Source organism: Vidua chalybeata, chromosome 13, assembly GCF_026979565.1.
Source record: "Vidua chalybeata isolate OUT-0048 chromosome 13, bVidCha1 merged haplotype, whole genome shotgun sequence".
Taxonomy (NCBI): Eukaryota; Metazoa; Chordata; class Aves; order Passeriformes; family Viduidae; genus Vidua; species Vidua chalybeata.
In genome coordinates, this window is record NC_071542.1 from 9,074,133 (window position 1) to 9,101,906 (window position 27,774).

The window sequence follows — 27,774 nt, forward strand, 5'->3', positions numbered from 1 at the left end:
CCCATCAATAATCACTTTACTGGCAAATCTATTTTTTACCCATTCATTAGCCATTCATGATATTCATGGATCCAGTACCTAATAGGCTAAAAATATTTATAGGAATTCCACAAAAAAAAAAAAAAAAGATTGTAAATATTTTTCATTTCACTCACCTGTTCTTCCAAAGGTCTTTCTACACTTAATTGTCTGTTGTGTATAGCTTTATCTAGAATAAACACACATACACACACACATATATATACTCAGTTATATGATACATACAAAGAGACAGGACATTTTTCCTTAATTTATAATTTTCTCCAATACAACATGATGTCTTAAATAGGATGCCAACTGCATCCTTTATTTTTTTTTTCTTGCAAAAAAAATTTCTGTGTTCCTAGAAAAATGGGAACACAATAAAAAAAGTCAAACCTTTAAACAAAGCATGACTGGGGCAGAGGGAGAGGTTCTACAGAAGACAGAAATACAGATATAGACTCAGCAACCTCTTTCTGATCAGAAAACTCACGAATTGGCGAAAAAAGTGCCGGAGGAGATTGACTAAAATAGCAATAATCGGATTGGCACAACCAAGAGATTAAAAATCTCTTCCATCCAGAATGCAGCGGGAGACTGGGAGAAGCAAAGACTTGTGCAGACACTGCTGTAGAATGGATGAAAACATTGCTTAGAAAAGATGGAAAAATTCAGAGCTTTTCCCTCTACCAGCACCTATGCCTTCACTTCAATATTAGATTGCAGCTTCAGTGACCGGTGTCTCGCACCAGGAATATTGTTGCTTTAGGATCTCATTGCTTTTAGACAAGTGGAAGGAAAGTTTTTACCGTCCTCTATCTCTATCCCGCAGAACTTTCCCCATCCCCGGCGGACGGCGAGAAGGCTCCGGGGCGGGCGCTTACCTGTGCCCGCGGGTCTGGGGAAGCCGTGCCCCCGGCTCGCCAGCAGCGCCAGCACCTGCAGCGCGACCGCCAGCCCCAGGAACATGGTGCGGCCGCGCCGCCCCGCCGGGGCCTGCCACGCACCGCCGCCCGCGGGAGCCGCCCGGCCCGGCGGGCGCTGTCCGGCCCGCGGTGCTGAAGCTCGGGAAGCCGCTGCCCGGGGCTCGGCCCCTCGTCCCCGCGCCCGCAGAAATGGTCGAGCCCGGCCCCGCCGGCGGCCCCGGGCACGGGGAGGAGCGGGGGGCGGGCCGGGCCCGGAGCATGCGCGGGCCCCTCGCTCCGCGGTGCGGGCCCGAACGGGCCCTGGCGGCGCCCACCGGCCCCCGGGGGGCTGCGCTCACACCCGGGCTGAGCGTGAGGGGAAAGTCGGTCCCGCACAGGGGGCTTGTGAATCACTGCCTGTCGTCCGCTCAGAGCCTCTCCACGGGGCTGAATTACACAGCAAAGGCACAGTCGGCAGTGACTCTTTTTACGACAAAGAGAGGACGCGGAAAGTTTAATTATAGCACATCCTGCTCTTTAAAATTTAGGATTTAAAAAAGCAGTAGCACAAATGACAATAAGCACGTAAGCTATTTCTGAACGTTTTCAATATTAAAATTTAGCCCTTGTAGACGCAGAACACTGACAAATCCCCAGGGACCGGAGGAAGACATTTTCACCGGTTCGCGGCAGAACAAAGGATTGCAGCGCTAGCTCTTTTCAGGACTACAGAAGATGCTTCCAAAACAAATCACAGTGTTTTCTTCAGAAAAGACCTCATAATTCTATAGTCACAAATGCACACACTCAGGGAGTAGACGAAAATACTTAAACATTAAAAATGTCAGGTCTTGCTGACTGCTAAAAATGGCTAAAAACTCTTATTTGAAGAGATGAAAAGGACCAGCGCTTTCACAAGTGAAAAGCAGGAACACAGCCGAACCGTTCATTCCTTTATCAATTAATATATACACAGTACTATAGCATAAACTGTGAAGAACACACACAAAAAAAAGAGAATGATAATTAATTGAACCACAAACACTAAAAAGAATTGCATTTTTTTTCCCTTAGCAGCCACTGTATATTATAGTCAAGCCTTTGCATATAATTTAGATAAAATGATGCTCTAGTTTACATCAGATTCACTTCTATAAATTAGTCTTCCACGTCCAGAGCAATGAAAATAAATTCCAGAAATGTACTGATAGCCCCAGAATCCTCACTTATTACCAGGTTTGGTAATTCTTGGAGCTGAGCCAGAGTTAGGAATTATAGGATATTTTGGATAAAATCCTTTTAAGCATGGTTGCATGTAAGAAGAAAACAGCCTTATTTACACATTGCTTGGTGACCTACAAGGAAAACTATTATAATAAACAGATCCTTCCCTCATTTTAGAAACACAGAAGACAAGCAGCTTCCACAAGGAAGCGAAACCTCCTCCCCTGCCATCTTCAGCAGATGTGTATGTACAGCAACAGGAACCTCGGACCTACACAATAGTGCTGATAAAGAAAAATGAAAAGATCAATTCTTACTTCAATGTGGTTTTATATTCCATCCCAGACTGGTATTAATTCAACAGTTCATTGCCTGTGTAATGTTCTCAATGCAACAAAAACATGGACCTTCTCTCCAGGTACCCTTCCCAATGTTTACTTCCATTCCACTCAAACATTTCTCACAACGCATTGTAAATGTGCATCCATTGCTAAGACTCTACACATTTCTCATCCAGTCAAAAGCACTGAACAATACAAAAGCAGTGAATATTTTAAACTTGCTGAAAGGAAGGTGTCTGTCAAGGACTGAGACCAGAAAAGGAGCTCTAATTAGAGACAACAGCATGAAGAAGGTGCTGGTCAAAACCATGCCTGTTTATGTGATATATCTACATATGGCTTTTTGGGTATAAAGATACATCTAATTCTGTTCAAATGTGTTTATTTTACAGGATATCCTTCAGTTTATGTGATAAATGTTTCTATTTCTGTGAAATCTTTTCTATATTATTTCCCAGATCCATATGGTTTATTTCCTTAGTGCTAAAGTGTCTACTGTTTTGGCAACCCTCTCTAACAAGGAATGATGAGAAGGACAGGGCAGGGGCTGGGACTGATGGTGGGGAGAGAAGAGAATTCAAAACCCGCCATCACTAAAGCTTCAGACACAAATCCTTTAGCTGTTTGTGGGCACTGCCAGCCACGTGCTGCAGCTGTGAGCACAGAGCACACCGGCACTGCCCCCTCTGCTTTGGCACACTGGTCCCCCTGCTCATTGGTGGTGCCCTGGTGAGCCTGGGTGACATGTGATAGAAAATATATAATCTCTGCTAATTATGACAAAGTAGGTTTCATCCTCACAGAAAAATGACTGGGTAAGAGTGCTGTATTGGTTTCTCATTACACCTGTTTCATTTGGCATCATTTACATCATCTACTACTACACACTCCTCTGCCCGTGCAGCGACAACATGGTGAAGAGCACAAGCTCTTCTATTTTGGATTCTATTTTGGCTCATACACAATCAACCCATTTTCTATTCTGGAACTCTTTATTTCCAGCTATGTGAAATGAGCCAGAAAGAATACCACTTGCCTATCAGACGCCAAGGAGAACTCAGAGGAATGACAATTAGAATGTTTCTTGATGTGGTGAGAGCAGTTGATATGAAACATAGAAAAATAACTGAAATGCAGCCTTTCAGTGTTACTTTTGCAGTTGTTTTATAACCACACTTCAAAGTTTTTCTGTAGCTGGTGAAAAAAGAAGGCAGATGAAAGCAGGAAAAAGGCACAACAAGCCACCTTGCCAAGTTTATTCCTAGATGGTAGACACTCCTTACTTCTGTGGATTTGCTTTCTCTATCTCATAGCATGCAAATGATACACTAAATAACACAGTGCTTAAAAGGAAAAGAAGTGTTGGAAGAGTTACTGGTGATCTTTATGTAAGGCATTAGGTCTGTCTATAATCATCTGACTGTAAGTCATGTATTTTACACGTGTGCACTATGAATAGCTCTCTTGATTTCAATGCAATCATCAACAATTAACCATGCACATGCCTGAGGATTGTGCTCTACGAATAATTTTACACACAGCATTTATTTATACACCACCTAAGGCAAAGAGAAGGATTTAAGACTCTGGAACTATGAAAAATAAAATAAAAAAAGTCAAAGCTAGTGCATTTTGAGCATTTATCCAAGTTCCATCAACTTTACCAGGAGCTTTTCCTATGCTTATTAAATGTACATTTTTGGTCTTCAAAGCTTATGAGTTTTTCACACTTCTACAATGTAATGGGATGTTTTTACATGAGGAGTTCTTAACTGAAATATTCTTAACCAACTCATTTTGTAAAGTGAACTTTAAAAACTACCAGTCCATAGCTTTCATCTTAGCTTCAAGGAAATGCCCACTTTTAATACTTTTAAAAATAGTGATCTCAGTTTGTTCCTGTTGGGTTTTTTCTCTTTTTCTGATAATAAATCAATTTATAGTTTTTGAAATTCAGCATGATTTTCTGTCCAGATGTATGCAGGAGATAGAGGGATACCTTTTCATTGGAAACAAATAGCTTGGAAGGGATTATTTCAGTTTTTTCCCCACCTTTTCTAGAAAAATCTACTTTTGAACTGAAATACAAAAACTACCTTTGAACTGAAATACAAGCTTCCTAGTGAAAACCTAGAGAACAAAACACTACCAGGGTTGCGGGAATTACTCAGATCAGCCCTCTGGAAGCTTCTCAGCCAGGACAGACCTCCTGATGTTTCCACCCACTCTTTAAGAATAATATTTTTCATAATTGGGAGGTTTGGATTGGACATTTGGAATAATTTCTTCACAGAAAGGTTGATTAGGTATTCGAATGGGCTGTCCGGGGAGGTGGTGAAGTCACCGTCCCTGGAAGGGTTTAAGGAAAATTGGATGTAGCACTCAGCGCCACCATGGTCTAGTTGACATGGTGGTGTTTAGTGGACTCGGTGGTCTCTGAGGTCAGAACTGAACGGATTCTGTGATAAGCTGGCACACGCCGCTCAGCGGAACCCCCGCTGAAATGTCTTTGTTCCGTGATGCTGACAGCAGGAGCCCCCCCGGGCCCGGGCCGCGCTCCCTCAGGGCAGCGCCGGGGGCGAAGGCTCCGTGCCCGCCACACCCGCAGGGGTTGCCCCGCTCCGAACGCGGGGCTCCAGCTCCCCCTCCCGGTCCAGCCGGGCTGCGGGCGGGCCGGGGAGCGGAGCGGCTCCGCCTCGCCCGGCTCTGCCGCCCCTCCCGGCCCGCCCCGGAAGGGGCCGCCCGGGCCCGGCTCTTCCGGGGGCGGTGTGTCCGGCATGAGCGACGTGGTGGAGCGGACGCTGAGCGCCCTGCCCGGGCTGCTGGGGCAGCACGACCCGGGCGCCGGCCTGGGTGGTGCCGGCGGCCCCGGCAGGGTATCGGCCTCCTCCCGGCTCGGGAGCCTCATCCGGAGCATCACGGCGCTCACCTCCAAGCACGTACGGGCTGCGGGGCCGGGCTCCTCTCCCTTCCCGCCCCGGGGGAGCCGACGCGGGGCTGGGCTGGGCTGGGGACCCCGGGGGTCTCCCCTCGGCCGCGGGGCTGAGCTCGGGAGCCCACGATGAAGCCCCCGATAAACTTGCCGTGTTTGTGGGTGGCCGCGTTCTGCTGCTCTGGGGCACGGGCCGGGCAAGCACGGCCGCTGTGCTGGAGGCGAGCGGCCCTGAGACAGGCACACGCTGCCGTGAGGAGAGAGGGGCAGCGCTGAGTGACCGTGTCTCCTCTGGTTCTTTTTTCACATTTTGCCTGTGACATCTATGCGAGGTTAAAACAAGTTTAATTTTTCTAGGAAGAAGAAAAATTAATCCAGCAGGAACTAACCAGTTTGAAAGCAACAGTTTCAGCCCCCACCACAACACTTGTAAGTTCTGTTAGTAGCTGCAGGCTGTGGAACAGCACACCGAAGGTGAAGGACAGAGTGTTCTCACTCTTTATAAGACAGGTGGATGTGCAGGTTATCTGCATTAGAGATATTTAATCATCAGCATTAAAAAGTACCAATACATATGCTTTTGCAGCATGGTTAAAATGGTGAGAATACTGTGATTCTGATGGATGTGAATAAACTCTAACAATGTGACCCTACTGTCATTCTGTAGTTTCTGAAGTAATGCAGACAGCAAAGCTAGGTGATGAGCTGCTTCCATCAAATAACGCTCTTTGCAGGCTGACATTGTTCTTACAATTATTTTTATTTACAATAGCTTTTTAAGAAGCTGTGCTTTGTTGTATGCACTGTTGTCGTGTCTGAATTTCAGGAGATGATGTATTCTGGTTTGAATTAGTTAATACATATGTCAGTCCCACGAGTGAGGATTTTTGAAGGGAAAAATGAAATTTTATCTTGCATGTAGTAGGAGAAACCATCCTAAGTCAGAGTAGTAATTGGTAAAAAATAATTTGTGCTAACAGAGTGATCATCATAATGCTTCAGATGATTAATATTTTTTATGTTGTCATAGTTAATCTACTGTTGATCACATGCGTACTAATCAAAATAAGAACTTTTTTAGGGGTAGAATAGGGGAAGTTCTGCCTTTTTAGCAGAAATTTAACACTGCAGAAGAAGTGCATGGCAAAGAAAAAATTGTGAATACTGAGATGTTAGACAACGCATGAATTCACGTGTTTCTAGGAGATAAAGTTCTCTGTTTCAGTGGAGCAGTGAAGAACAGCATAAAACATGTTGGACTTAAAATTTTCAATAAATTGTTTCTGGTATTTCAGAGACTGATGAAAGAATGCATGGTGAGACTCATCTATTGTGAAATGCTGGGCTACGAGTCTTCTTTCGGATACATCCATGCGATCAAACTTGCGCAGCAAGGGAATCTTCTGGAGAAGAGAGTTGGTACGTGCATGAAACTGTAGCCTTTACAATGTTCTCAAACTCCCAGTTTTAAAGTTTTTCAGGATTTATAATTCATGTCAAATACAACCTACTTAAGATGTTCCTCTGTTTTCTTGGTCTTGTTTCATGGTCTGTTACTTTTTGAAATTATCTAAATTCTTCACTTGTGAGGTGCTCTGTGTGTGCTTGCAGCACAGAAGGCAGGGAAATGAATTTGTTTTGAATCATCGGTTCTTTCATTGTTTTGAATTGTGGCACCAGTAAACAAATAATTTAAGAGAATATTTGTTAAACACATCAAGCAGAAAATGAATTTCTGTCAGGATCTGGTTTATTTTCCAAGTACTAGTGCAAGATTAGATGAAGATGGTTCTGTCAGACAAATATTTTATGTTTTGGTGCTTGTAGGATTTTTTTCTTTATTTTAGAAAGAGTTGTAGGGAATGAGGCAAATAGGGAGGCTCTTACAGCATAGAGGCAGAAGTTCCCAAAGAAATCTTGAAGGCTGGTTCAGATTTCTTTGAGATTTCATGGGATTGATTTCCTTTCCTGCCAGCGTGGCTATAAACTTGTTTCCAATAGGTGTAGTTTGAAGTATCTGTCAGCCTCTGTCATCCAGAGAATTTCCTTGCAGTTGCTGATTCAGCTGCCTAGTGAAGACATTTCTTCTTGTTTGCAGAGAAAATGGTTTTACTCCAAGCAATACCATGTCTGCATGCACAGAAGGAAGGCAGTGTCTTGTGGGATATGCTTGTTTGATATCCTTTGTTTGAATTTCTTCTGGATCATCCACTCAAGTATTGGTGTTTCTGAGAGAATCCATTACAAGTGATGAATTAAAGTTGCTTTTCCCTGAGTAATGAAAGTCAGTATACAGATGCCCTGGTAGGGATTGCCAAGTTTTGTCTTCGCCAAGCCTGGGAAGGCAAGTGATAAGCTGTTTTGAAGAAAACTTTGTGACTTCTGTAAGTGTCGAGAGCCAGTGTGTCTTGTTATTAATCAGATTGAGCCCTTTCCTTACTAGGGCTCTTTTTGAGAAAGGTTTGGTGAAACAGCACTTTTTTGGTTTTGTTTTTAATGTCAATTGCTTAAAGTTCTCTGGGCACAAAGTGCCCTTAAGCTTTGATGTGATAAAAGGATCTTATGAAGAGAGTATGTGTGTGTTTTGGTTTCTTTTTTTTTGTTGTTTTACAAGTACATGTGATATATGAGGGTAATCTTCTCAGTTCTTGATCAGTATACCCGGGTTTGTATTGAGGAATTGTCAGTTGAGCTGGTCAAGATGAGTGACTCCTTTATCCAGTGTGAACCTCGATTCAGGAGAGTGAGCTCTCCCTTTTTGTATGTGCTAAGTTGATCATGGCCATAATCATAAGCAGATAGATCCAGCTGATAGCCCAGCCAATACAGTAATTTATTTTCAAGATATTAATTTTGATTCCCAAGCCCTGTATGAACCAAGAATTCTCTAAAATCTCTCTCTGAAGTACAGTTCTTGCTATAAGTTGTATCATACTTCTCCCTACCCCCCCACTTAAGTCCCTTAGTTTAAAAGCAGAGAGGGGCCTTGGAGAAAAAAAAGTTGCTGGCACGTTTCTTTTCCTGGGTTCTGGAATGGTTTCCTCATTGTTAAAAAAATAACATAGGAGTTCTTGGCATAGGATGCTGGATTTACTTTTGTATATTCCAAGTTGAGTATAAAATTCCTTTGAAGAGTAATTTTATTATTTGGAAAAAAAATAACAGCTATTAGGAAGTGCACTCGTGTTGTGTAGACCAAAATTAATAGACTTTTCCCTGTGCAGAGAAGACATTAGTTTTCCAGGAAGTGATTTATAATAGAATGGTGTTCTTGACTGTTCTTTAGCTGTAAAACTATTGTAATGTGTCTTATTTCTCACAGCTTATGAATTCTTAGCTGTTATTTGTTGAGCTTTACTGCAACTTAAATGTAACTGATTTGCCTGGAAAAAGAGAGTCTTGCTATTTTAAACAGGAGCAACTGTTACCCTACAGGGATTTTTTGTTGGGTTTTTGTAACTGAGTTAACTCTTCTTGTGTTTCACATAGTCTTAAAGTTTCTGTGATAAAGTTGCTTATTGCTTGAAAATAGTAATGAAATCTGCTTTCTTTTGTAGGTTACTTGGCAGTTTCTCTATTTCTACATGAAAATCATGAGCTGCTGCTTCTACTTGTGAACACTGTTGTGAAGGTATAGTGGTTTTGTAAAAAAAAATAAAATACCTTACAGGCACAGGAGAGGCTGTTTCCATGTGCCAGATGAGCCAGTGGGGAAGGACACCTGGTTGAACAGAGAGCTTTGGCTGCAGCTTGGTGGGGGGGCTGTGGGGTGAAAAACTTGGACCAATTCTTCCCATTTTGTCTCACAACATCTAATTACTTTGATTAGCAAAGACGGTCTGAAATGCCTTTCCCTGCTTTTTTAATTTGATCTTGATGTTCTTGCTCTTAAAGCCATATTTTAAAAGTTCTTTCAGAGGAGATATGCCATAAACTTTACTTTATAAATGTGCCAATCTACATACATTCTCAACTCCAGGAGGAGCCGTGCATGCATATTGCAGTGTCTGCTGCCTTCTCTGAGCTCATCTGATGACTGACAGAAAATGGAAATACATTTTGGAGTGCCACTGAAAATCTATTACTGATGTCTCTTACATGGAGCAATTATGACTTATTATAACTCTTTCTGTGTAATGTTTACTTTTTTACTGCAGTAGGCCAAAGTCCCAGAAATTACAGATTGAAAGTGATGGTTGTTTTGTTGCTGTCATTGGAAACTTTTTCATAGTATTTAAAAATATAGCTTGAAATTCACAAAGAATTAAACCAAAATAAGGACTGAAACTTATCTGGGAGAGATGAACCAAGCAAGTTATATCAGCTAGAAATCTCACACATTTAATTTGTTTTGAAAAGTAATTGTAGTCTTCATAAGTTCATCCATTGTTTTTTTTTTTTTTGATATAAGGTTACAGTGAGCCATACCTACTATATTTGATTGTATTTAGGACAGACTGAGATCGTTAGTTTTGTAGAATGTTACTTGTAATTTGCATTTGCTTCTTAGGAAGTAGGTAATATTTTAGTGTACGGATAGGTAATTGGCAGTATTATTGAGCTTGCTCATTTAAAAAAAATTCTTTTGGCTAAATCAAAAGCAGTGGAGGGAGTACTATTGAATTCTGTGGGAAGTGACTAATCTCCCTGATCCAGATAGAGAGTGAACATATTTTTGCAGTCATTTCAGTAAATAAAAATTGATTGTAGCTCTATGTGTTAATGTTGCACACATTTAAAATAAGAATGTAGTTCTGTAAGATGAATGTGAGGAGCTGCTTGTTCCCTCTTCCTGTGGAGGAGAAGAGCCTGATGAGCTCAGTGAGAGCTTGCTCCTCTCAAATGTGAGCAGGATGCTGGCTGTGGGTGGGCTCTAGGGGGATAGGTCCAGCCTGCTGGTGAAAGATTTGGGCAATGTCTGTGTGGAATTTAAAAGTCTCAGGAAAAATTTACTTTCTTTTATGTAACAGGACTTGCAGAGCACTAATCTTGTAGAGGTGTGCATGGCATTAACTGTTGTCAGCCAGATCTTTCCACGGGAGATGATTCCAGCTGTTCTGCCCCTAATAGAAGACAAGCTTCAGCATTCTAAGTATGTATTCATTACAGAATTTCAAATGGCCTTGTACAGCTGAATAACTTAATTTTGTAGGTAGTTTTAGTAAACTGATGTTTCTTCTCTCAGTTGGTCTTTTCTAGTCATCGCCTTTAGAAATGAATCCTCTCCTTGTGTTTTTTTCTTGGATTCTTGTCTAATTCATTTACAGCTTGACTGAGTATTGAATAGATAGCAAATTTTCTCATAGTCAGTGTGGATAGGTAAATGTAATTGAATTTATTTGCTGGAGTCCTTTTAACCAATATGCATGAAGAAGTGTTTGTTGAGTAGGTGGGGAAACAGCTCCAGATCCTTGAACTTCACTGTTACTTTTTTCATAAAGCTCTTTAGAGAAACTGATAAAGATGTATCTGTGGATACCCTTGATTTGTTTGAATTGTAGTTTACTATATCACATAAAGAGAGGAAAATGCTGTAATTATTGATTCAAAAGGGAATTGCAGAATGAATGAATTCAGTAACTTCTAGACATGTATTTTTTGGATCACAGCAGATGAGTAATGGCCTAGTTAATTTTTGATTTGGTGAACATTGTTTTAAATCATCAATCTGACATCCATCCCTACTAGGCTTTAAAGCTGGCTTTGTCACTTCCTCGCTTAGGTGGTATTTGCAGAGTCATTTGTTACCAATGTGTAAAACACAGGTTCTCATATCTACAAATCACAATCTGGGGTCTGGCAAGTTTTTTGTAAAGTCAAGTACTTTAAGTACACTTGTTTTGTTAAGTGTAAATCTCATTTCAGGGAAATTATCCGAAGAAAAGCTGTTCAAGCTTTATACAAATTCTATCTCATTGCTCCTAATCAAGTTCAGCACATCCATGACAAGTTCCGGAAGGCTTTATGTGACAGAGATGCTGGAGTCATGGCTGCTTCTTTGCATATTTATCTGCAAATGATTAAGGTAGGCAAAGAATTAGAATTAGAATTAAATTCTAATTAAAATTAGAATTATTTTTAAAATTTTAAATACACAGTGTGCTCTACAAAGGTTTTGCAGAAAAAAACTCATTTGTAGTAGTTAGAAAAGTTAAGTTATGTAGTCGTGTGTTACGTTTGTTTCTGCCAGTCCTTCATTTAGCTGGGCAGATCCACTTCTTCCAGGATCTGAATGCTCAGCATTGCTGGGTCCTTAGCTAGTGGATCTAAGTCCTACAGTGGGTTAAAGGGAAATTTCCTTGTAAATGTGTTACACCTGCTCCCTTTGCAAATGTGTGAGAAAAGAGCATAGGCTTAAAGTGAAGAGCATATGGGTGCTGAGGGTTGAGAGCAAGTCTGATTTAAAGAAATGATGGCATCAGTAGATATTTTGATCTTAATCAAGTTGTGGATTATTTTTACTATTGAGTTGCTGTATTGAAATATTTGAGTTGAATTTAATTTTCTTTATGTAGGAAAACTCATCTGGATACAAGGACTTGACTGGGAGTTTTGTAACCATCCTGAAGCAGGTGGTGGGAGGAAAGCTCTCTGCTGACTTCAACTATCACAGTGTGCCAGCACCATGGTTACAAATCCAACTTTTAAGAATTTTGGGGCTGTTGGGAAAAGATGATCCAAGGTAACTGGATTTTTCTTTGTAATTAATAATTTGAAGTGCAGTAACAGCCTGGCCTCATAGACTGTAAGAGGCTCTCAGTGTCAAAATTCTTGCACATTTGTTTTTAACCAAGATAGTGAGCAGATTAATTTCTGCAAAAGTAGTTTCTTAGCTTCTGGATTGTCTAAACAATTGATTGTTGTGGAATATGATTAAAATGTAATTTTACTGGGACTTCTATTGCAACGTTACCAAATAAAAGTGAAGATCTGGAGTAAAGCTATTTTTAAAAAGTGCTGCCATTTTGTTTTGTGAGGACCCAGTTGTCTGTGATCCTTTTCCTACTGACCTGTTTATTTATGCAAGCAGTAAGGGAAGTGTTTTGTTCTTATAGTATGGTAAATGTTTCTTTTGAAAGCTTCAAGCATCCTGTTAATTGCCATTTAGGATCATGTTATAGAGCTCTGCTGTGTTATAGCAAATTTGTGAATATGAATAATGTGTTACAGGTTTCAATAATAGCTTTGAACTGTTTGGCAAAATAAGATTACATGCTTATTAGTGGTGCAATTAATTGTAAATATTTTCTTAAATAGGACAAGTGAATTGATGTATGATGTTCTAGATGAATCTTTAAGAAGAGCAGAGATTAATCATAATATTACATATGGTGGGTAAGGTTATTTTATGTAATTATCAATATTTGAAAAGATAGAAAATGAGTAGTTAATTATGCTAAAATAATTACACAGTACTTTTGAAAAATCTGATTATAGTCTTAACATTAATTGTATTCTCAAGTGTCCAACTAGTAAATAGTAGCACATGTGATGCATTGCTGTACAGCATTAGTTTTTTATCATTGAAGTAAAACACATCTATATATGGGGAATTCTCTTTGGCTCAAAAGCCTTTATCCTGTGTTTGCATTGACCCTGCCCTTAAATACTCAAAGTCAGCTGCTTCATGAAAGCTTTTATTGGACATTGCTTAAGTTGAAATAAGCAATAAAAGAAAATCCTGCTGATACATCTCTGTGTGGTAGAAATGCTTCGATTTCTCTTCACTTTCTCTGCCTGAGAAAGGCAATAGTGTGGAAGGAGAGTGTCAGTTCTTTGCAGCTCTGTAGGGCTTCTCCTCTGGGCACAGTTAATAAACATTACACCTCCAGAGTTCAGTGACTGTGCTGCCTGTGAAAGGATGTCTTTGGCACTTGTCTCAATTGAAAATTTCTAAAACGTAGCAGAAGGTTCATTTTGGTAGAAGTTCATTGTCTTCTCAGTAGAGAAAGCTGGTTTTGTTGCTACTACAAAGCAAAAGAAATTGTTGCACTTTTTTCCTACTAAAAAGTTGAGCAATTTGTCTTTTTTCTTTGTCTTCTCCTCCCAAGGTCTGAATACCTCCCCAAAATCCCTGTTCTGATGCTCTAGAACCCTACTTTAAAAGCTGTTTGACTACTAAAAAAACCTACCACCCCATTTTTTAAATTGTAAATAAAGCCCTGCAGATGTGCCAGCGTCCCTGTGCTAATGGGGAGTGAAAATTGATACTTACTTAAAACAACAGTGAGGGGTGAAACAAAAAAGGAACATGGCTCAAAGTTGAAGATGTCTAACATCTACATCATACATATGTAGTAAAGCATTGTATAACCCTCACTTCCATAAAAAGGGGAGCTTTGGGGAAGTATTCTCTTTTAGTAAATAATAAATGAAGCATCTGTCAGATGTTTTAGAGTATTCAGCTGATTGCTTCTGTTCTTTTAGGCAAGAACATACAAATTATTGGGAGGTGTGTTGACTTTTAATACAGACTGTTTGCACTTGCCAGGAGTTAAATGTTAAATTTGTTTTGAGCACTTAAAGGGACAAAGTGGGCAGTTCATTATGATTTGTACAAAAACATAGAATTTACGTATGCAGTTTTTGTTCACCTATGGCAAGCATTTTATAAAACTCTAGTTGACAATTCCAGACAAAATAAAAATATAATTCTGAGTGATTGCTCTTTCTTATAAAAAGTCATTGGTTATGGCATGTTTTACAGGCAGTTTTGTTGTGTGCTAGTCTTTGAGATTTAGTCTGTAATGGCTAAGGAAGAGAAGGGGTTGTCTGTTGGACAGTTCAGTTAGTCACTGAATTGCAAGAACAACCTGATGATTTTAAGCCCTAATTAACTTGGGAGACTAACTTGGTCTGAATCTTTGCCCAAATTGTTGCCATAAAGGAGTAATTACTTTTTGTGTATTGTGCAGTTTACTTCTAGATTTTTCCTCAAGCAACTGTACAAAGCTTTTGGGTTTTTTTCTGGTTTTGTTTCTGTTTTGATTTTTTCATTGGTTCTTTTTTTTTTTTTTTAACAATATTCTTGGGATGATTTGGACTGTTGCTAGTAGCTAAGAAATGGTATGAGTTACCAAAAATAATTTGTCTCAAATCCTTTATAGTTGCTTGTTGGCTTTCTGAAGACTGTCCCAGTCCAATGCCTTGAGCAGCTGTAGGAGACTTCAAGGTTGGAAGAACTTTAAGGACAGAAAGTTGTATGCAGGGGCTAATTAAAACATGTATGTACTAAAGGAAATAGACTTTTACCTGCTTTTCCTTCTGCCAGATGGTACTCTCTGGTTAGATTCAGTGGGAGTGGGATAGCACTGCCAGTCCTTGACGAACACTGAGCTTGTTTGTTTGTTAAAAATTTTGGATTATAGAATTATTCAATACACATTAATTATGTGTCTTCTCCTCCTGCAGCCATCTTGTTTGAATGTGTCCAAACAGTTTATACCATTTATCCCAAATTGGAATTACTTGAAAAGGCTGCCAAGTGCATTGGAAAATTTGTTTTGTCACCTAAAATTAATTTGAAATACTTAGGTAAGGATACTTGGTTTCATTATGCTGTCTTTACTTTGGCCATAGTGGTAGCATTGCCTTATATCACTTGCAATCACTTACATTCCAGGTTTAAAGGCTCTGACCTATGTTATCCAGCAGGACCCAAACCTGGCACTTCAGCACCAGATGACAATAATTGAATGTCTGGACCATCCAGATCCCATTATTAAGAGGGAGGTCAGTGAATTTCTAAATGTTAAAAATTGAGGTAATTGTTAAGGTGGAAAATCAGGTTTGTAAAATGAGTAGTATAAAAATGTTATGTCTCCATAATGGTGAGAGAGCAGTTACAAACACTGTTGATGTGACAAGCTGTGTACAGAAGCAGTGTATTTCATTTAAGAATAGTTGCTCAATTTGGTGTTCTAAAGCTGCTGTTTTGCTGCTTCTTTTTTTGAGTCATCAGAACGAATTATTTTTTTTGTGCTTTCTCTTTCAGACTTTAGAACTTCTCTACAGGATTACAAATGGGCAGAATGTAACTGTCATAGTCCAGAAGATGCTTGACTACTTAAAAGAAAGCCAAGAAGAATATGCTATCATCAGCTTAGTTGGAAAAATAGCAGAACTAGCTGAGAAATATCCTTTTATTTTTCTGAACTAGCTGAGAAATATCCTTTTATTTTTCTGAAACTTTGAAGTCAGGGCTCAGGCACCTGTAGCATTGATACCTATCAAAGCATCTTTCATGATCTTGTGAAGTAGGAAGTGTTAGAGCTGTGCTTCCCATCCTTTCAAATGCAAAGGAAGTATGCAAAAGAAAGCACATACAAAAATGACTACAGTGTTTCTTATGTTTCACTGAGAGAAACTAATTGCACACAAATTCTGGCTTTGGAGTTTAGCATTAAAACCTTGTGTTTTAAATTCAAACTTTGAAGCCTTATGCCACTGCATAGAGAGAGATGTCTCAGTGCTACTTGTGGTGCTGTTCTGTAATTGTGGGACTGATCTTCCCTGATAGAACTCTTCATTGGTGTATGGATTTTCAGAACAGCACACTTTGATAGAAATAAAGAAAAGATTAAAAAAAAAAAGCCATAAAATATGAAAGTAATAATTAGGGATTTGGTTTATGATGGGCTTTACTGTTAGACCTGCCACTGCCTGACTTCTGTGTGTGTTTTTGTCTGATATCTTGAGTTGTAAGCTTTTGATAACAGAGAGCTGCCTTATCATCCTGTTTGTGCAGTGCTTGGCATGGAGTACTGTACTAAAAAAAGCTCTGTTGTCCTGCAGTATGCAAAAACGATGCAGTAATTCTGAAATTTCTGTGCTGTTAAAAATTTCTATTCATTAACTGTGTGTTTTCAGGACTTGTCTGAGAGAAGGCAAAAGCCAGCTTTCAAAGTAAGCAAAGGCTGATCAAAAGTTAAATATATTAAAAAAAAACAGTGCAGATTTATATGGAGTGCTTCAAAATGTTTTTGTAAAGTTGATAAATCAACAGCAAAGCACTGCTGAAAAGAACTGTTTTGTTATCATTGATCAAGTGGTGCTGGGTAAACAAAAGATAATCTGGAAGCCTAGCACAGGACAAGTGTGAGTTTAAAATAGACTAGGACAAATGTAAACATATCTGCTCCTAATGCGTGAGGCCTGCATAAACTCAACTTTTTCAACAGAGTAACTTCAGGCTTTTCTAACTGATCACCAGTTTTCATTATGTTTACAGGAAACACTTCCTAAAAGATACAGGAATATTTCCTCTTTAGTTAGGTGGAGCTGATATTTGCCCATCAGATCCCCAACTTGCTGGGGAGATCATGATGGGCATTCCTCTGGAAATACACTAAAAAAGAAAGAAAAAGTTATGCCTTAGCATTTCATTCCTTAACATCTGGACACGTATGCCCCTAACAACGAGTGGTTCATCCAGACAATGAATGCTGTGTTCTCAGTTGGGGGTGATGTTGTGCATTCTGATATCCCAAACAACTTCCTGAGGCTGTTGGCTGAAGGTAACTCCCCACATGCTTTGAAGAATTAGACGTGTTCCTTAATAATCTGGATTTGGTTTTTTTTCTTAAAATGTACTTTGAAATATTTGGTAGGATATGTTATTTGAGTTTCACAGAGACACTGCTGTTTTCTGTCTAGGATTTGATGATGAAAAAGAAGATCATCAGCTACGGATGTATGCAGTACAGTCTTATTTGGCATTACTTGAGGAGGAAGATAAATTGTATCCACAGAAATTCCTTCAAGTTATGAGTTGGGTAAGGTAGAGACAGGGTCAGAATTCTGTACACAGATTTGAGGAAGCTGTCAAAAGTGATAAAGTTTTTAATAAATATTTATTAAATTTTAATTTTTAGTCACTTTTACTTAAAGTCAAGTTAACATGCTGAAATCTATTGTAGTGATTTCTTTGGTGACTGAGCACTATTAACTTGTGGTTTGTGGAAAAGCTGACTTGCTCCCTTTTATGCAGGTGACTGTTGGAATGGCTTAGCAGCCACCTGAATCTGACTGCATGCTGAGAGCCTTTCTGTCTAAATCTAAATTAGCCAGATGTGACTGTGAAATGCTCTTGTAGCCCTGCAAATGACTGGCCAAGTGCTGTTCTGGTGTTATCTGATACCTGGGGAAGCTTCAGCTCCCACCCAGGGGAGAGGCTGCAGTTTGAGGAGATGTTGGTTTGTCAGGGCCTAGTTATGTTTAGCTTTCTTTTCAAGACAGTTATTTGATTATTAAAAAGCCAAAAGTTGGAGTCTGTTGAGGTGAAGACAAAGGTCACTTCAACCCTTTGACATGTGAAGCACAACATGGTGAAGAAATAACTTGGAACATGTTTAAATAATAGTTTCTTGAATGTGAGATGGATTTATTGTTTTATTGGATTTATTTATTTAATCCTATAATCCAATTTCAAAACTGAGAGCACTGCTCTAAATGCATATTTTGTCTGTTCTTTGTGAACAGGTGTTGGGAGAATATTTCAGTCTTGTTACAGATGTTGATCCAGAAGTTATTTTGACAAAGCTGCACAGCCTGCTGAAGAAGACTTTTGTTACTTCTGAAACTAAAGCGTGGATAATGGCTGCAGTCACCAAGATAGCATCATACACTTCCTGCTCAAAAACAGTGGATGAACTAATCCAAGAATTCAGCAGCTCTCTGGATACATGCCTGAGACAATATGCCTTTGAATTGAAGCATCTGTGTGAAGACAAAGCTCTGATGAAAAGCTTGCTTCCATTTGATGCTAGTTGCAGTGACCTGGTGGTAAGACACATTCCACGTTCTTTTTCGTGAACCTCTTTGGAGTCCAGGGGGATGAATATTTTGGTGAAAAGGTATTTCCAAAATGAATGGTATATGCAGCTCTCACTGGGTGCAAGTCTGCTTAAAGTGAGTTTCCAGAAACACTTTTTCAGGCATATGGGATGAATCATAGTGTTCTGTACTGGAAGATAAAGAACCATGGTGTTTTAGTTAAGTAAGCTGGAGTAACTTTTAGCAAAATTATAATTTCATACACTGGTTTATTTTGTCTTTTGTTTTTTTCAAAGATGAGGTAGGCCTGCTTTAATGAGGCCTTTAGTACTGCTTTTGAATTCAAAGGGTTTGCCCCCTATTTAAAAACTACTGATTTTGACCATGAAATTTCCACAGTAAATGATGGAGAACATTCTGTCTGTATAGTATCTTAACTGGTAGATATGGGAGATGTGACATGAAGATCCTGATTTGCTGATAAGACACCATATTCTTCTGGTAACATCTGGCTCACATAGAGCAAATATTTTCATTGCCTTTTCATTCCTTTAAATCCTGTGTAGGTAGATGCTTCCTTATCTTTTCTGGATGGGTTTGTGGCTGAGGGACTTGGTCATGGTGCAGCACCATATAAGCCTCATCACCAGAGACAAGAGGAGAAACTTTCTCAGGAAAAAGGTGACAGTTAACTGCACTTATTTAATACTGGTAAATTGCCTGAGAAGTATTAACAATTAAAGTGAACAGTTAATTTATCTTCTTAAAATAATAGTATCTCAACGCAGCTCTTGTCTGTAGACAAGAGCTAAGTTCAACTTATATTTTAGTTCCACCTTTGTCTAGCTGATGTATATAGATTGTTGTTCTGTAGGTGAGAAAGTCTTACTGTAATCCTTGCTGACTTAGAGGATTTGAAATTTATGGGGATTATTAAAGTGAAAGCCTGACACGTCCAGCAGTACAGGGATATCTATTTTCAGAAAATAAATGTAATTCTTACTTTTTTTATGCCTCCTTGTAATTTTAAAATTGTTTGTCTTGCAGCTCTGAATTTTGAACCTTATGGATTGTCCTTTGCTTCAAGTGTGTCCTCATCTGGTGTCACTGGCAGACAGTCCCCCACTGGGTTATCTTTTGGCTCTGATATATCTGGGAATAGTGCTGAGACAGGGCACAAAGAGTGAGTTAATTTGTGTTTGAAGTGAAGTACATTTAAGCTTCTGTTCTTGTCATTATAATGGGTTTTTGTTGCTTCATTGCATGGAACTAGAAGGCATGCAGTTGAACTTGGAAACCTGTGTCACATAAGAAGAAAATCAGGTGGGGGCATCTGTGTAATAAATAGGAAAACAGCTGATGTGGTCAGACTCTTCTGCCACTTTCTCCACAGACTGAGTTGGGGTGATAGTGCAGTAAAATTGGGGCAGGATTGCCTGATGATTACATTGTTTATCATTTTTTCAGCTGTCTTTCTTTTTCTAAAGATAAAAGTGAGGCTAAGGTTTGCAGTGTAAGATGCTCCTTTTATTTTTAGTGCACTACACATTAATTCCATATCCATAGTTTCATACAAATTAATAACTTCATTTATACTCTACTAAACTGGTATGCAGGAAACCTTTCCAGAATCTTTATGTTTTACTGCTCACTCTTGTCTGTCAAAGCACCAAAGTAGTGAATGGTGTTTGAGTGTTGGCATGTTTTTATGGACATTGTCATATGGCTGATCCTGCTTTGTTTTGTTTGCCTGTTTAGGACAAATACTCTGAAACTTGAGGGAGTACGCAAGCTGTGGGGAAAAGAAGGTTACCTTCCAAAGAAAGAAGATAAAACAGGGAAAGGAAACGAGCCACAAACAGTGCCTTGTGGCAGCTTATTAGCAGGGCAGGTGGGGGAACCTCCTGCATTGCAGCCTGATCAAGGTGCCAGCCTGTCTGAGGAAGACAAAGAGAAGCAGCAGTTAGCATCAACTTTGTTCATCGGGCTGGGATCAAGTGCTGGTGTCAGCCTGGTAAGTGATTGATATTTTATTGAAACCTGAAACAGCTTGATGAAGCAACCTCTGAGGCAGATCTGATTTGGTAACTGGAACTTGACTCTGTTTACACGTTGTGCTCCAAGTTTTAGTGTTAGTTTTCCTGAACAACTGTTCCTTGAGCCAGCCTTGTAGAGCTGTCACCATTCATTTGGATGTAAGGCTAGAATTTGACACCCTATGTCAAGATCATTTTTAATTTATGTATGGTAGTATGTGGAACACAAAAGAATTCACTATTAGGTAATATTTTAAGACTGGCATCATATTAGCCAGCTCAAATCTTGGCACTTAGCACTGGTTAACCAGATACTACCTTTGCTTAATTTAATAAGAGCTTTTAGTTTAAGAGGATCTTGAGTCATTCTTGCATTATAAGCTAATTTAGTACTCTCTAAGAGATACAGCAAACCCCTGGATCCATTAAAATGTTTGGAATCTGTTTGTATTTGTAATCTGTTTAGATTCCTTGGTCCTTCCTCACCTCCTCACTACATGGTATTAACAGTAACACAGCTGGTTGATAGGAACTTTTCCACCCATTTTTTTTCTCTTTCCTTTTCAGATGGGCAAAGCAGACACAGTTACTCAGAAGTTCAAAAGGAAATCGAAGATAAATGAAACTCAACAGTTGAATGAGGAGGCATCAGACTTCCAAAACAGTGCTGCTTCAGATTTTGGTCCCTTACTTGATACAGTACCTATTAATGTGGAAGACTCTGAGGGAAGTATGCACACAAGGTTAAGGAAAGCTTCCCCTTGTTCTTCAGATATTGTAGAAGACAATTTAGCCTTTGAAACACCTCAGTCCCTCAGAAAATCTGTGCTGGATGACAGAATTTCAGCTAACAGGCTGTCACAGTCATCTTTGTTTGCTGATAGCAATATGGAAATCTTTCAGCCTTCTTCAAGTGCTCAGTGTGAAAGTGCCAGTGAAACACCATTGGTTCCTTCCTTACCAGGAGAACTTGAGGAGCTTCCTCACTCTGAAGTAGTGACACTTTGTCAGAGTGATGCCTTAGCTCTGCATTTATGTAAGGTGTGGACAGATGACTCTCTGTTGCTCATTGTTTTTGTTTCAAATAAAACCACTTCTGCACTTTGTGCTGTGAACTTAGTGTTTGAAGAAACAGAACACTTTCAGGTAAGAAACTTTGTTTCCATTGTATTTTAAATTCACTTAGAACTTCTTGCTTTTTGCTTGCATTTAACTGTGCAGTGTTTGGTTTAATGTGATAGCCATGCCTTTTTCCAAAGTATTTCCTTAAAACCCGTGGTACACTTGTTACACATAGCTTTAAAAGGAGGTGAAAGAAATCTCGCTATAAACTTACTGGCTATAAAAGTTAGCCTCTCACTTCTTCAATTCACCTTGATTTTGTTTGCCTCTGTGTAACGAATACGTGTGATTTTTCCATTCTGAATGCAAAGACTAAACCAAATGCAAACCTCACTGCTCCTGCATGGAGTGGTATGACTTGAGTTCACCTCACTGTGTAGCTTTCTTTTCTCTGGGTGTGCAGTCATTTGTATTTACCTGATAAGCAAACATGATGCTTTCCTGACACCAAATTTGTGTAAACTTCTTTCAGTTTTTTTTTCCAAGACATCAGTCATGGTTCACTCTCGTGCATTTAGTTGAGGGTGCAGAGGAGTTGATAGTTTTTTTTTTTTTTACATTGGCTACATTAGGGATTTAAATATGATTGGTAAAGGCATGTTAATAGTCATAATTAAAACTTCATATAAATATTTGGAAAGATATTTAGGAATTGCCAATTGCCAATCCACAGATTTTGCTTAAAAGAAGTGCAGAATTATTAAACAACTCACCAAGTGATAACTGGATAAAAATAATTAGGTGGATTGTTTCTTTTAGAATTGACTTAATCAAGGAACTGCTAATTGGTTATGGAGTCCCTTTCCATTTCTGACTTGACTCAAACTTGTCTTGACATTGACAGAGAGTGAGCATCTCTTGTCTAGATTTTTCTTGTCATTCACTTAAATTCCCACCCAGACCACCACCATAGAATTTCTGTTACCAGTTTGTTTGGAGAGCCAGGGACTGTTGAGTAATCTAGAAATCCTTCTTTTTATTAGGGATGTTTTATCAACTTCTTGCTTTTGCTGTATAGCTTGATGTGATGCTGCTTGTACATTAGTTTATGTTGGGACTGAGCTACAGAATTCTGGTTCTTGGTGCAGTTCTTTGGAGCTGGGAGAAGCCAATTGTCAGAGATCAGTTTCACTGGTGCAATGCATCTCGTAGAATGTTTGTAGGTGTTAATGACTGATTTATCCTTCATGAGGGATGAGATATGGTAGCTCTGTTCACTTGTCAAATACTCCAAGAAAAATCAACAGAAATAAGAGGCACTTACACAGTTTTATAGCTGTATCTGAATCACTTGCACAACTTGACAGCAAGATTTACATTCTTTATTCCTTTTATGACATTATATAGCTTTTGGAGAGTGCCACCTCCCAGTTTCCTGTAATTGAAGCTCAAAGTGTGGAACATTGCCAGAAAAGTGTGAGGATGAACCAAGTCTGTACACAGGCAATTCTTCCTGGCTCTGTTAGTTACCAGTCAGAGATGGAAACTCGCCTTGAATTTTCAGTAACTTTTTCATTGGTGGACTTCATCAGGTAAATAAAATAAGCTGCAGTTTTTAAAAACACTTGTATGCAACTCAGTATTAGACAAGGGTAGGATAATTTGGGTATTGACTATGAAAATAAGGCTTCACCTTGAGCAGCTAGTTCAAATCTGAGATAGCTGGTAAAGATAATAAAGGATTGTTTTACACTTGCAGAACAGGGGTAAAAAAAATACAAGAAGTACAAATGCAGGGAGAATATTGACTGTAACTGTTTTTAAGGAGGCTAACAGAACAGAGAACAGAAGGACATGATGCTTTAAGATATGGCATAATGTAAACATGTCAAGAGGAAGCAAGTGTTTTGAATGCAGAAATCAGAACATTGTATGAAAAGGTTGACTTTTGCAGAGGAAGAAGAAAGCTCATTTTCATTTTTGAACACTGCATTTATTTTAGGAGTAGGAAAAAACAAGTGTCCTTTGTCCAACAGACTTTTCTTTTGAAGTGAAATTTGAAAATTATTTTTTTTTAATTCAGAAATCTAAAGCAAGGCGTTGAAACATCTTTTAAATGTTAAGCTGGAAAGAGGAGAGATTTGATTAGACTAATACATATTTACTTATTGTGTGCTCTATTGTCCAGTTACTTCCATATACAGGATTTTTTTTTGAGACCAAAGATACTCTGATTTATATATATTATTTGGCTAAGAAATGTGGTGAACTTCCTTTTAGGCCAATGGAAATGACTACAGAAGACTTTGGGAAGCTGTGGTTGTCTCTTTCCAATGATGTGAAACAGAATATAAAAATGTCATCTTGCCAAGATTCCTTTCCAGCAGCCCTGGATACACTGCAACAGAAGCTGAAACTCCACAGAGTTGATGTTATAGGCAAGTGAAAGTACACTGTAGGGTTGCTCACAGGAGAATTTGTCCCAGGAAAACCTGGAAGAGAGTATCTTACAGGTTAAGGGAGGGAATGTTTGGGAGCATGGTAAACAAGGGATTGGTGTCCCATGGACTTCATTCATGGACCCCCTCACTCCGGGGTCTGTGGGAAAGTGATGTAAAGGTACAAATGTTGAGCAAACAGTGGATTTTACAAAGGAGAAAACTTGCACTGTGAAGAGTTTTGGGATGGACAAAAAGGGAATGAAGCTCTATGACAAATACAAAGCTGGGATTTTGGCATGATTTGTGGTGATGTGTTCCATGAGTTAGAGGTAAGAGTAGGGGAAAAGAGCAGACATGGAGTGTGACAGATGCATTTTCTATCAAGTCTGCTGTAGCAGTTGTTGCTTGCTAACTGTTCCTTCATTTTCTGCTGTGGTCTCTCAGGTAACGAGGGAATCCTGGCCTGCCAGCTCCTTCCATCTGTGCCCTGCCTGCTGCACTGCCGCACTCACTCAGGGATGCTGGCCCTGTGGTTCAGATCCCCTTGTGCTGCTCTTCCGGATGGTTTGCTCTATCAGTGTCAGAAGGTGATGGAGGAATCCTGAGAACAATAGTGCCTGCCTTAATCTGTCTGGTGTGTGAAAGCAAGTCAAAGATTCATACAGTTGCACAGATAATTACCAAAGCTAAACTAAGATACTGCTTCTTCAAGTATTAAAAGTTTTCTTCCAGCTGGCAATGTCCAAGTGGACTTGTGGGGGGGAAATGGTGACCTAAATTACCCCTGCAAAAACATGCTCAGGACTGTACAGTACATTAAAGTATTGTTACCTGTGTAAGTGACATGTATATTAATTTTGTTGTAAATGACTGAAAGTATTTATTTTTATTACACAGCTTTTATAGATGCCAACACTTATTCTTCATGGCAACTACTTAAATATGATTTTGAAGAAAACATATTTCCATTATGAGGTCAGACATGATTGATTATTTAATTTTATTTTGATAATTTTTCTAAAGCTATTTTTAAGCACTGCTGGCAACAAGACCCATATTAGTGGTTATATAAAATGACTTATGTAGCAACAAATATATGGTTTTAAAACAGTTAAAAGATTCTAGGGAGCAAAACACTTCCCATGATCTTTGATATTTACCATGGAAGGGATAACATCTAAATAGGTTTTTGATAGGAGTCAGGCATGTGAAATTGTTTGGGAGCACCTCCTGGGGGATTAGCTAAAGCCCTTCAGGTTAGTTCCTGTCTGCAGTTCTTCCTGCCCCATAGCTCAGTCACATTCCCTTTCCATAGGGGTCTGTGACAGTCACTGAGTATCTGTGCATGTCTAAGATCAAGTTCCATGTGGGTCAGCTCTGAGATGGCTGAGGCAGGGGCACTTGGCTGTGGACACATTGACTCCTTGATTGTTGGGTAGTGAACATGTTCATGCTTTCCAGTTGACCCTATAAATTTAATCTGGCCAAAATTCCTGAAAATTCACAAGGGCAAAACTTCCATTTATTTTTACTTCTAATTATTTATAGCCTCAGTATGACTCATCAAATGTCTGACTTGCAGAGATGTGTCTGTGTTGTGTGTGCATGCCTGGGAACTGCAGCAAAGCATGAGGGATTAAATCAGAGCAGCAAATGTGGAAAATGTGTCTGAGCAGATTGTCTCCTCTTCCTGAAGTAACCTCACAATCTTGAAAATCCAGCAATCTTAATTTATTTAGATGCTAAATGAAAATTAGTACTGGTTAGTATTATTTATAGCTGGTCACGTTTTCTATTTAAACATCCAAGATTGTACACACAGTTCAGACATGGTACAAAGGGATTCTGTGGTGGAGTTCTCTACTTTGTGTGTTTAATAGTAACAAGGAAATTCTCACATGTCAGCATTACTGATTCTCACCTGATAAGCACTGGTTGTAAAGGGAAATAAAGTATTCTTTTACTTTGATGTTTTGGTAAATGTTCATGAAATGTTGTAAGAATGTTAATGTGCTGATAGCAATTTTTCTTTTCAGTCAAGTTACTTGTGTTATCACAAGTATAACCATCTAAGCAAAATTCCTTTTTTATTGTTCTTTCAGTACCCTCTTACTAAGGAATTTAAAGTGCACTGAAAGTGTAAATATATTTAATGTTCTGCATACTTAAATGTTTACTTGGCACTTCAAGACAGTTTATATAAATGAAAACTGATTTATAGTGGAATAATTTCCAGCAGATGGTTTCCCTGCTGGTAAATCAGACTTGTGTTATGCAATTGGACTTCTGTAATTATAGGAACTCTGATACAAATATCTGTTTGTGGCCTATGCATTTAAACCATTTCAGCAAGGAGATGTTTGATGTTCTGGTGTTCAAAGAACTGCAAAGACAACAATGCCTTCTACTGTTAATGTAATGTTCTCTGTAACCTTTCTCACTGTATGAATAGTGTGTGTGAAGGTGTCAGTATTCTGATTCTAATTGCTTTATGGTATCATCACTTAAAGGAGTTTGCAGGGAATTGTACCTGTGTCAGTCATTATTTTTGGATTGCCCAACAAATACTATTCTGAATCTATCACCATATTTGCATTTCTTGCAGTTTAATAAAATTCAGTTTTATTAAAAAAAAGTTTGATACTTGTTAAATGTTCTTTTCCATCACATGTAGCACTGTTTCTGTATATTAAGAACTAGTTTCTATGTTGTTTCTCTTTGCATCTGATCAGTGAAACATCACAGAAGTCTTGAATCCATTAATAATTCAAATGTCTTGTTTTTCAGTTGGAGATATCAAAACATTGAAGGACTACGCTTTTTAAGCAGCATTGTGTGCCAGCTCACATTATCCAATTTTTTGGAATACTGCCAGAGTGTGATTTTGTTTTTAGGTATCACAGCAGATTTCAGTATTTCTTGTTATTCACAGCTGACAGGAACAGCATATTTTTAAGTTCAGTGCAAGCATAAGGCAGTGCCGTGGAGTTGGGAACTTGGGAAGTGTGACATTGGCTGAATTGAAGGTGGTTGCAGCGCTGAGCTGAGCCATGAGGCTGTTTGGTGTAACAAAGCTGCTGCTGTGTTCCAGGAGTCCTGGCTGAGCTGGGGAGCTCAGGCCCTGCAGAACCCCCAGGGTTAGCATGTCAGCATTTCAGTGCTGGCAATCCTTCTGATCTTGAGCATCCAGTTGTCTCAGAAACAGAACTGCAGAGGTAACTCTGCAAAGAAATATTATTCCATCTAGTTCTGTCTTGAAAAGTCTGTGAGTATCCTTATCTTCCATAGTGTTACAGTTACTTTTCTTTGTGACTTGGTTGATCATGAAGGATGCACCTGTTTTCCAGGAAGGGAGATAAGGTGCAGAGAAGCAGGCTAGAAGGAAGAGAGCACAACCAGTGTGCATGAAGGAGTTGGTTGAAGAGGCAACCAGAGGCCAGTCAGTCGTGCTGAGCTGGCAGGTTAACAGGGACTGCACCAAACCCATGGGTACCAGGAGGCCTCACTGTTCTACTGCTGTGTGCCCTGTGAATTCTGGACATTTGGGAGTCAGCAGGAAAGTGATTGTATTGGATCCATATTTCAACTCTTTTGTCAGCTTCTACCTCCTTATCCCAAGTATTTTCAGGCTTTTACTGAAACCAACACTTCGGCAGGAAAACTGGAGGAAGTGCAACATGGCAGTATGAGGCAGGATGTTTCCTTAGATACAGACTAAATCTGTTGGATTGTATTACTTTCTGCTGAGTATTCCCAAATCCTCATTCTGTAAGGACCCAAAAGAGTAAATTTGTGTAATGGATGGCAGGATGTTGAGGTTTTCCTGTACATGCAAGTAGCTCATAAATGACATTGATGGTTTCTAAGTATTGGAAAAGTGTTTCTCTGCTATAGAATCCCACCAGTAGTTTTCACCATAAAAAGCTCTATTATCTTTTTCTGTGTGGGTAAGACTGTGTGTGGTCTTTTTCTGGCATTGATTTATGTAAAAACGAAAATAGACCTGCTTAAGTCATCCAGTTAAAACTTGCTTTTTGC

The 27,774-nt window shown here is 39.3% G+C and overlaps 2 protein-coding genes across 5 annotated transcripts in view; one reads left to right on the top strand and one right to left on the bottom strand.

Moving 5' to 3' along the window:
- The window catches only part of SCG3 (secretogranin III), a 28,121-nt gene extending 26,960 nt beyond the window's left edge, over positions 1 to 1,161 (bottom strand). The window contains exons 1-2 of one of the 2 annotated variants that reach the window (XM_053955014.1): positions 906 to 1,161; positions 156 to 208 (exon numbers count right to left, since the gene is read on the bottom strand). In XM_053955014.1, the coding sequence (XP_053810989.1) occupies positions 156 to 208; positions 906 to 990 (138 nt within the window). In that variant the 5' untranslated portion in view covers positions 991 to 1,161. The remainder of the gene's footprint in view (positions 1 to 155; positions 209 to 905) is intronic. The other variant, XM_053955013.1, reaches the window with a different exon arrangement.
- A 4,107-nt stretch (positions 1,162 to 5,268) lies between these two features.
- On the top strand, positions 5,269 to 26,388 carry AP4E1 (adaptor related protein complex 4 subunit epsilon 1). 3 transcript variants are annotated; one of them, XM_053955025.1, is made up of 21 exons: positions 5,269 to 5,430; positions 5,781 to 5,852; positions 6,719 to 6,842; positions 8,981 to 9,054; positions 10,394 to 10,515; positions 11,289 to 11,448; positions 11,939 to 12,105; positions 12,681 to 12,754; positions 14,835 to 14,957; positions 15,046 to 15,155; positions 15,418 to 15,557; positions 16,827 to 16,939; positions 17,079 to 17,197; positions 17,904 to 18,206; positions 18,764 to 18,878; positions 19,245 to 19,380; positions 19,956 to 20,211; positions 20,801 to 21,379; positions 22,703 to 22,887; positions 23,576 to 23,733; positions 24,181 to 26,388. In XM_053955025.1, the coding sequence occupies exons 1-21, from the start codon at positions 5,269 to 5,271 to the stop codon at positions 24,339 to 24,341; spliced, it is 3,453 nt and encodes a 1,150-aa protein (XP_053811000.1). In that variant the 3' UTR covers positions 24,342 to 26,388. The 3 variants fall into 3 exon arrangements, with proteins under 3 accessions (XP_053811000.1, XP_053811001.1, XP_053811002.1); XM_053955026.1 differs by having other exon boundaries at positions 5,355 to 5,430; positions 5,785 to 5,852; XM_053955027.1 differs by lacking the exons at positions 5,269 to 5,430; positions 5,781 to 5,852 and adding an exon at positions 7,522 to 7,807 and having other exon boundaries at positions 6,764 to 6,842.
- Positions 26,389 to 27,774: the final 1,386 nt, after the last annotated feature.

Coding starts and splice junctions, on each gene's coding strand:
- AP4E1 (XM_053955025.1), top strand. CDS start 5,269: ATGAGCGACGTGGTGGAGCGGACGCTGAGCGCCCTGCCCGGGCTGCTG. Junction 12,755..14,834: donor TAATCATAATATTACATATG/GTGGGTAAGGTT, acceptor CTCCTCCTGCAG/CCATCTTGTTTGAATGTGTC. Junction 23,734..24,180: donor CCACAGAGTTGATGTTATAG/GCAAGTGAAAGT, acceptor GTGGTCTCTCAG/GTAACGAGGGAATCCTGGCC.